At 41.3% G+C, this 10,317-nt stretch overlaps 1 protein-coding gene across 1 annotated transcript; it reads left to right on the forward strand.

Moving 5' to 3' along the window:
- Positions 1-8,286: 8,286 nt before the first annotated feature.
- LOC141640606 (uncharacterized) lies at positions 8,287-9,518 on the forward strand. The gene is made up of 2 exons (XM_074449338.1): positions 8,287-9,053; positions 9,455-9,518. The coding sequence occupies exons 1-2, from the start codon at positions 8,287-8,289 to the stop codon at positions 9,516-9,518; spliced, it is 831 nt and encodes a 276-aa protein (XP_074305439.1).
- The last annotated feature ends 799 nt before the right edge of the window (positions 9,519-10,317 follow it).

Genomic DNA, 10,317 nt, shown 5'->3' on the forward strand with positions numbered 1-10,317 from the left:
TTCTTATTATTCACGTGTAATATGTCTGTGGTTTGATCTAAGATGTAAATTCCATTCATGGAAACTGCTTTGCCATAAACCATTTCATTAAAAGAGAAAATACAACTATTATCCTTTATTGAAAATGAAATACCTTCTTTATCAAGTACGGAAACAGAAATAATGTTCTTAGATAAACTAGGTACATAGTAACAGTTATATAAATATAACTCAAAACCACTTGGGAGTTGGATTACGTATGTTCCCTTCGAGACTACAGCAACTCGTGCTCCATTCCCAACTCGCAGGTCCACATCACCCTTTGCGAGAGGTGTGATGTTCTTTAGGCCCTGCAAATGATTACACATATGAGAACCACAACCAAGATATCAAGTACCCAAGTTCCGAAACTTGCATGGTTAATCTCAATCATATGAATAGAAGATGACATACCAACAGGAGTGACGCGGCCTGCTTTTATGTCCTCACGGTACACGGGACAGTTCCTCCTCCAATGTCCAGACTTGTTACAATGGTGGCACTCAACGTTACCGTTCTTGCTCTTTGCCTTGCCTAGTGAGCCACTAGTCTCACCAGGCCCACTCTTACCGTTTCCTGACTTTTTAAACTTTGTCTTTCCCACAGTTAGGTAGCCTTGAGTTTTGCCCTTACCCTTATTCTTGTTGGAAATCATGAGAACATCTTGCTTCATGCTCCCACTCAATTTCATAACCTTCTCGGTCTGTACGAGAAGTGAGTGTAGCTCATGAGGACTTTTTTTTCATGTCATTTATGTAGTAATTTGTCCTGAAAAGGGCAAAACCATCATGAAGTGAATGAAGCATACGGTCAATGACTATGCTCTCACTGATTTTGCAATCAAGTGCCTCCAATTTCTCGACATTCTCAATCATGTTAAGAATGTGTGGGCTAACCGGTTGGCCCTTCTGGAGTTTCGCATCAAAGAAGCGACAGGTATGCTCATAAGTAACGATTCTCGGTGCTTTTGAGAACTCATTAGTGAGCGTGGTGAAAATCTTGTTTGCACCTTCGGCAATGAAGCGTCTTTGCAAATTGGTTTCCATTGCAAAAATGAGTACGTTCTCTATCGCACCAGCTTCCATAACGAAGTCACTATAAGCAATTGACTCGTTAGCTCTTGCATTGGGGCCTGGGTTTGGCGGTATTGGCTCAGTTAAGTACTTGAGCATACCGTCGTGCAATGAAACATTCGCAATGATGCCTCCCGATCCGCAAAGTTGGACCCGTCATTCTTGATCGTGTGAACCGATTCATGTGGTCCATGAAAGCTTTTAGCTAGGACTCGCGTCCAAGTGTGGCACTTGGCATAGGGATTTCGTTATTTCCAGCCATTTGTTTAAATAAAGTATTATCAATATAAACGAATTCTACACTGCGAAAAGAAGAATAAAATATAATAAGCATACTCATCGTTATGATTTAAGTCTAATGCAATACTGTTATAACGCGAAGACTCAAGCATTTATACAATTGACCTCCCTCAAGAATTATATAAATGATCCCAAGACTCAATTCTCTTTAAATTGATAAGCCAACCTTTTGGCTAATTCTACTGTTAGAATTTTTGGTCGATAAATTTCTGTAAATTCTATGTTTAGTCCATTATAATCACGAGAAACTCTTCGGATTATAATGTTGAGGTAAACTAAGTCAACACAAACTACTTACCCAACATAGAAGGGGTCATATGGAGAGTAAGGTCCTATATGCCTACCGACGAAGAAGGGATTCATAGTTGTTTGGCCTATAAAGACTAGTATCAATTTCAGTTTTAGAGGAAGATCCCATCAACTTTATTTTAATTCATTTTAAGTGAACTAATATCTAGCATGCGAGAATGAATAAACTAAGATGATGGCTTAAAATTGTGTGACATCTGTATGTCTATGAAAACTAACATTCAATCTATATGAGTCAATTTTCATGCATTTTAGTAGGTGGTTTGGTTTAGGCGGAATATGATGCATTAACTATCATGTGAAGAAAAGCAATAAGAATGGAAAAACGTAAAACAAAATAAAGTCCTAGTGTGGCCTATCTACCAAAAGAACATAAATACAACTTTGGAATCCTTTCTAGGACCCGAGAAGCTTGTCTTGATGTTCTATCTTGGTCCATGTAGCGGGAGTGAGCAATCCAATATCCATCTTTAGTCTTCTCAAAATTACAATTAATAAATTACAAAATAAACCTATTTACATTCTAATTTAAAAACCATAATATAAAAGAAAACCAAACGGAGATACGAGATCTCAAAATTACATAAAAATTATGTTTCCATCATTACGAAAACATAATTAACTAAGGCCACACTAGGTATTACAAATTACAATCGATTGCAAAAATACGTAAATTAAACCATTCAACAAAACATTCAACAAAAATAAAATGCATCAACTATAAATTAAACATTCAAGACATAATTCCTTAATTATGTAGAGTAATTTATCCAAACCACTTATTTAAATGATCAAATTATGTGACAATTCCTCAATTACTCACAATAATTTTAATCTTAATACATATTAATCTTGTAATATGAATTAATCCAATATTATTTTAAACCTCTTTAAAATAATTAGGTATCTTTAATTTGTGAACCTTTTCACAACTAACATCATACATTATAAATTTAATGTATAAAGATTATTGGCAAAAAACAAGACAAAAATTGCACTCGGCATAAAGCCCTAAAAGTTTCGAAAAACTATATTTTTTTTTATAGCTCTCGGTTTTTAGCCAAAATAAAAGAAAAACTGATTTTTTTTTCTTAAAACCTCACGGCATTTACAAAAAAAAAACAGATTTTTTTTTTGGCTCTAATACTGGCGGCATTTCTGCCCAAAAAGAAAAAACCGGTTTTTTTTTTAATTAAAAAAATTCATTTGTTATGACCAATTGTTTAAAGTTGCAATTATAACAAGATTGGCATAATCATCTTTTTAATTTAAACATATATTCAAACTAGATGATTCAATTTAACCTATTAAAATGAATATCTAAATCATGATTAAACCGATTATCACAATTTATTTGAACATTTGTTAAATTAAGTTTTATGCCAAGAACTATATTGCAAAAACAATTGAACAACATCAAACAATTTCCATTTACATTTCAATTTAATTCTTATTAAATTAAAACATCTACAAATTATCATATTATCATCTTAACTGATTAAAACAACAATATGAATGAATCAAAATGGAAATATAAACATCAAAACCGAAAAAAAAACAATTCGGCAAAAAATTTTTTTTTCTCGGCAAAAAAATTTTTTCCTTCACTCGGCCGAAATTTTTTTTTTCTGCAAAATTATTTGTTTAAATCCATTTATGAAAATCATATAAAATAATTTTGTGCCCTATGCTCTGATACCACTTGTGGGAAATATCGGTATACTTTCTCTATAAAAATTAGGATTATAACGAAATTATGATTATGAAAAACTAGTCATAAACGAATTTACATAAACAAAAAGAATAGAGATTAAGAATCAACCTTCGGTCCTAGCAATATGGCCTAAAAACAATATCGAAATCGATATTCGCCTAATCGTTTCACCCAAGATGCTATGAGAAATGCCCTTGTTCTTGCTAGAATAGATCCCCAAAATTTTGTTAATTATTTTTAGGGTTTATGATTTGATGAGAGAATAAGGTTAAGAAAAACAAGTGAGACAAAATGATCCCATTTTTCTCCTCATATAACCGAAATAAGGAGAGAATTATGGGAAGATCTTTTTCTCTTTTTTTTCTCCTCAAAACCGTGTAAAAGGGGAGTGTTTTAGGGGAAATATTTTTCTCCTCTTTTACTCTTCCTTAAACCGGGTAACAACCCAAAAAGAATAAGAAGATAATCTTCTTATTTTGGTTGTTATCAAAATGGTATAATAATGTGTATAATTAATTTGTCAATTATGTCGTCATGTATTAAATAAGTCTACACACAACAGCTTGCAGTCGATTTATTAATACCAGTCTGTCAACATCTATTATGACAATATCGTATAATATATACATTAACTATAAATATAACATATTTATAATTTGCTTATTAAATATAACCGTTTATGTTTAATTACGAATTAACATCTTAATTCGTTTAAGCTAACATTATATACATTGATTAAATATAACGGGTTATATTCAATTTACGAATTGACAGTTAATTCATCTCAGCTAATATTATTTAATTGTATTAAATAATCGTCTCATCATCACATTGACTGACTGTTTAGTCAAATACATGGACTAACCTTTTAGTCATATAAGGCATCAATGTGATTACATTTCCATAATCACATCTCTCAAACACATCCTTTAGGTGTGACTTTTAGGGACCAGTTGATCACCGCCATCAGTATGATAATAACGTCAAACTTTCTAGCAAGCCAACCGTTTTTAAGTAATCGTTAATCAACTGATAAAATACTAAGTATACCCTTGTGAACCTATAAGAGATTTATAAATGTTATCACACTAATTGTGGAGGACACAAGCTCCAACAGTCCGCAGCGCCCAGGATCAACAGGACACCTGACAGGAGCCCGTCTCCCAGGAGCATCACAACCGGATCCGGTACAGCAGTTGCTCCAAGGGATGACATCCTTGCAGTAGGCGGTGGTAGGGCTACAAAGGGACAACTAGTTCCTGTAGGAGAAGATAGATGCAGTGTCACCCTTGGGGACGACCCAACAGATGGCAAGGTCAACACTCGGCCAGGGGAATGTCAGGGAGTACTCAGGGAGACTACTGCCGTAAAATCTGGTAACCAGGCTCGATATGGATATGCTGCCACCAGGGGTAACCACACCACCCGAGCAAATATATCTAGCAGGAACGGTGGCCACCAAGGGTATGATCCAACCACCAAGGGTTCCACTACCACCAAGGATGCCACATACGTACCCTATGGTACGCAATCCTTTGGGATTAGGAGCACTGACTCCAGATCCCATACCAGCAACCAGCAGTACGCCAGTGGTACCAGGAAGCAATCCAGGTTGTGCTCCTATATGCCATATACTCCGGACAGCTAGTTTAGGCCTATTGTGAACTCAACACCATTACCTGGAAGCTACATGGTCCCTCCTTACATGTCAGGAGGAACAACAAATCCATATGGGGTCTACTCGGTACCCCACAACCAGGGTATGTGGGTAGGAAGCCATGTAGAACAACAGTTGCAGGATATCAGGTCCCTACTCAGCAAGGTTCCAGGGTTACCACGTCCCATGGAGGTGGCAACCCCGGAGTGTTATGCGGATTCCCCCTTTGTGGACAGCATTGCCCTTGTCAGCATGCCAAAGGGGTTCACCACGCCGACAATGACATAGTATGATGGAATAGAGGATCCGCTGGAGCACATCAACCAGTACAAACAAAAAATGATGGTGGTTGCAGCAACAGGGCCTGAAAAGGAAGCATGTATGTGCAAAGGATTCGGTTCCACCTTGTCAGGAGCCGCACTCCAGTGGTTCGTTAACCTTCCCAACAAGTCTATCTCCAACTTCGCAAGGTTGGTAAACGTCTTCAATCAGCAGTTCGCAAGCAGTCACAAGCCAGAAAAATTATCCAGTGATCTATACCGGATCGTCCAGAGGTTTGAGGAGTCCACCAGGGATTATCTCGCCAGATTCAATTTGGAAAAAATATCTATCCCTAGGTGCGACCCTATAACAGTAGTCAATGCCTGTAGAAGGGGACTACATTGCGACTCTGATTTGTACAAGGATCTCACCAAGCACCCATAAGCCACCTTTGAGGAAGTCAAGAAAATGGCATAGGCTATTTATCGCCTAGAAGAGGATGAGGATAGAAGGGACCTGTACGGAACAGAGTTGTCCAGCAGAAAAATAACAACAGAGAAGAAGAACGAAAGAGCGAAACCCTACAGCAAGAACACAATAAACAAAGTCTCAGGGGAAACAAAGAGCACCGAGGCTCCACCTAACCTCAGCGAGGATGGGTTCACCACTGGACTTGCTGGGGTATTGAAGGCAATCAGGGAACTAGGGCAGAGGGTCAGGTGGCCCAAGAAGCCTACCCCAAGGGAGAACGACAGAAGAGATGCCAGCAAAAGGTGTGAATACCACAACGATATTGGCCACAATACAGAAGATTGTGTAGTAATACGAAAAGAATAAAGCACCTCTACAGTGCTGGATGCTTGGATCACCTGCTTCCCAAGGGAGCGAAATCTGGAAAAGTTAATACTGCTGACCAGGCCTTACCATCCCCACCTCCACCTTACTCAAAGGTCATGACCGTCATCACAGGAGGATCGGAAATATGTGGTCTCACTTATTCAGCAGCAAAGCGCCATGCAACCGAGACTAAAGGAGATAAACCAGAGTTCTCCCTCAGGGTCAGCAGACAGGATCTACCAGCAATCTCATTCGACGATGCAGATATACCCGATGAGGAACAACACCACCATGACGCCTTGATCATTACCCTTTCCATAGGGAAATGCCTTGTTAAAAAGATATTGGTAGATACAGGAAGCTCTGTGAACCTCATAATGCTGGAAACCTTGAAGAACATGGGGTTCATCGAGAAAGACCTGGTGCAGAAGGCAGTACCCTTGCTAGGCTTCAGCAGAGAAACTAAACAATCCCTTGGAGAAATAGTGATTCCTCCCTTTGCAGGGGGGTATGAACAAATAGATACGGTACTTGGTCATTGATGGTCTGTCAACTTATAACGTGATACTTGGCAGGCCTTGGATCCATGAAATTAAAGCGATACCATCAACGTACCATCAGAGCCTGAAGTTCCATACACCCTGGGGGGTACAGGAGATACGGGGAGATCAAATTATCGCTCGGGATTGCTACAAGAACGCTCTGAAACCCACTGCAGCTGGTCCAGCATAGCAATTACAGAAACTGTGAGTCCAGAGGGAGTATATCGCACCTCCCCAGGAGGAACTCGACGAGGTAGTCCTGGACCCACAGTTTCCAGCAAGAATAGTGCTGGTGGGAGCTGATTGTGTAGATAACATCCGTGAGCAGATAATTGAATTTCTACGTACTAACATGGATTGTTTAGCCTGGTCCCACAACGACATAATGGGCATAGATCCAAGTGTAATTACACACCGATTAAATGTAGACCCCAGCTTTCCTCCAGTCCAGCAGAAAAGGCGGAAATATGCTCCTGAAAGGAACGAGGTGATAAACCAGGAGGTAAACAACCTCCTGGCAGCAGGCAAGATCAGGGAAGTTAACTACCCAGAATGGCTCTCGAATGTTGTGGTTGTACCCAAGAAGAACACAGGTGGAGAGTATGTGTTGATTTCACGGATCTTAACAAAGATTGCCCAAAAGACCCGTTCCCCCTACCGCACATCGATTACATGGTAGACGCAACAGTAGGCCATGAGCTACTTACCTTCCTTGACGCCTCGAGTGGGTACAACCAGATAAAAATGGACCCTAAGTATCAGGAGAAAACAACCTTCAGATCCGACAGAGGCCTGTACTGCTACAATGTGATGCTTTTTTGCCTCAAAAATGCTGGTTCCACCTATCAGCGCCTGGTGAACAGAATGTTCAAGGAGGAGATAGGGAGAACAATGGAAGTCTACATTGACGATATGGTAGTCAAATCCGAGAAGGCAGAACAACACATGTCCCACCTGGAAAATGCCTTCTCGATCCTCAGAAAATACCATATGAAGTTGAACCCCCTGAAATGAACTTTTGGAGTCTCCTCGGGGAAATTTCTGGGGTACTTGGTGACGCAAAGAGGGATAGAGGCCAGCACGGAGCAAATCAAAACGCAAAGAGGGATAGAGGCCAGCACGGAGCAAATCAAAGCAGTACTCCAGTTAGAATCTCCTCAGAAGCCAAAGGACGTACAGAGGCTCACAAGACGGGTACCAGCCCTAAACCGGTTCATATCAAGGTCCTCAGAGAGGTGCCGACTGTTCTATGACATCCTGAGGAAGAGCCAGAAGTTTGGGGAACTCAAGCAGTACCTAAGCATCCCTCCTCTTCTCTCCAAGCCAGAATAAGGAGAACCACTGTACTTGTATCTGTCAGTAACGGAGGCGGCTGTAAGCGCTGTACTGGTATGAGAGCATGAGGGTATGTAGAAACCAGTATACTATATAAGCAAGTCTCTGTTACCTGCAGAGACTAGGTACACATCTCTAGAAAAACTCGTTTTAGCACTTGTTACTGCTTCGTACAAATTGTGTCCCTATTTTAAGTCACATACAATTTCAGTCGTGACCAACTACCCCCTGAGAACCATAATGAGGAAACCCGAACTGTCAGGGAGAATGGTTAAATGGTTTGTCCACCTAAGTGGGTACGACCTGAAATTTGAACCTCAAACAGCCATAAAGTCCCAAGCCCTAGCTGACTTCGTGTCAGACTTTAGCCCCACCCTTCAAGAACAAGTCGACAGTGAAATCTTGACCCTAAGTGAGGCTAAAGGGGACCAGGTATGGGAATTACATGTTGATGGGGTATCCAACACAAAGGGAGTAGGGGTAGGGCTGGTCCTGAAATCACCTCAGGGGGAACAGATAATACAGGCAGTACGGTGTGAGTTCAAAGTAACGAATAACGAGGCTGAGTACGAGGCCCTAATCTTAGGACTCCAATTAGCCTTAGAAATGCAAATCAACCACATCAAAGTGTATAGTGACTCCCAACTGATTGTAAACCACGTGAATAACATGTACACAGCCAGGGATCCTAAAATAGTAGCCTACCTGGAAGTGGCAAAGGAGATCAAACTCCACTTTACCTCCTTCCACATCCAGCAGATACCTATGGATCAGAATGTTGAAGCGGATGCTCTCGCCACCCTGGGAGCAGCCTTCACCCTAGGGGCAGTGGGTACTATACCATTCATACATGTCATGAAACCTGCTATACGTCAGAATGAACAGCAGAACGCTAGCAAGGCTGCAACCACCCAGTGGACATACGAAACAGAGATACTGTGTACTACCACACACAGGAAGAAACTGATGATTGGCGTAAGCCTTACATTAGTTGGCTACGTGATGAGGTATTACCACCTGACCAGAAAGACGCCAGGAGCTTCAAAATTAAATCCTCCAGATTCGTACTCATTGACGGTATCCTATTTAGGAAGTCCTTGGCAGGACCCTATCTGAGGTGCTTGAGCATACAGGAGGCACATTGAGTGATGTGTGATATCCACAGTGGTGATTATGGAAATCACACAGGGGGTAGGAGCCTGTCCAACAAGGCACTAAGGTAGGGTTACATCTGGCCTACCATGAGGAAGGACACCATAGATTACATCAAGAAATGTGAAGAATGCCAAAGGCACGCCCCTGTCAGCCACCAGCCAGCTGAACATATGCATCCGATCATCTCGCCTTAGTCTTTCATGAAATGGGGAATGGACATTATGGGACCACTACCTCGTGCTTCTGGAAACAGGACGTACATACTGGTGATGATGAACTACTTCTCTAAATGGATAGAGGCAGAAGCTTTCCCTTAGGTCCTGGAGAAGCATGTGATATCTTTCATCAAGAGGAACATAGTCAGCATATATGGCATCCCCTCAGAAATCATATGTGACAACGGGTCACAATTCATCTCCAACAGAACGGAAGACTACTGCGCCAGGTGGAACATCAAGCTGTTTAAGTCCACTCCTAGGAATCCACGGTCCAACGGTCAAGCAGAATCCAGCAGCAAGATAGTCATGAACAACCTGAAAAGAAGGCTGGAGGAGATAGGAGCCAACTGGGCAGATGAACTCCCCTTCGTACTGTGGTCTGATAGAACCACCCCCAAAGTGGCAACAGGTCAAACACCATTCAGTCTGGTATATGGGGCCGAGTATTCCCTCTGAGGTGCAAATACCGACGCATAGATATGCCAATGCCACCAAAGAGAGGAACCACGTATAAATGGCCAGCAGCCTGGATACCATTGATGAGCTAAGAACCAACGCACAAATCGGGATGACAGCCTACAAGTAGACAGCAGCCAGGAGTTACAACAAAAACGTAAGACTGAGAACACTGCAGGTAGGGGACCTGGTGCTCAGGAAGGTATTCCCAAACACCAAGAATCAGAGTGCAGGTAAATTCGCCTATAACTGGGAAGGTCCCTACCGCATAGAAGGCATCGTGGGTAATGCGGCATACAAGTTGGAGATTATGGACGGGGAAGCTGTCCCTAGGTCCTGGAACATCATTCACCTTAAAAAGTATTATGTCTGAGGTTCCAGGTGCAGGACCCATAAGTTCTACCTCCAGCAGGTATACCCCTGGACCCTGGAATCCCAGCAT

This window comes from Silene latifolia, unplaced genomic scaffold (assembly GCF_048544455.1).
Source record: "Silene latifolia isolate original U9 population unplaced genomic scaffold, ASM4854445v1 scaffold_95, whole genome shotgun sequence".
NCBI classification, from domain to species: domain Eukaryota; kingdom Viridiplantae; phylum Streptophyta; class Magnoliopsida; order Caryophyllales; family Caryophyllaceae; genus Silene; species Silene latifolia.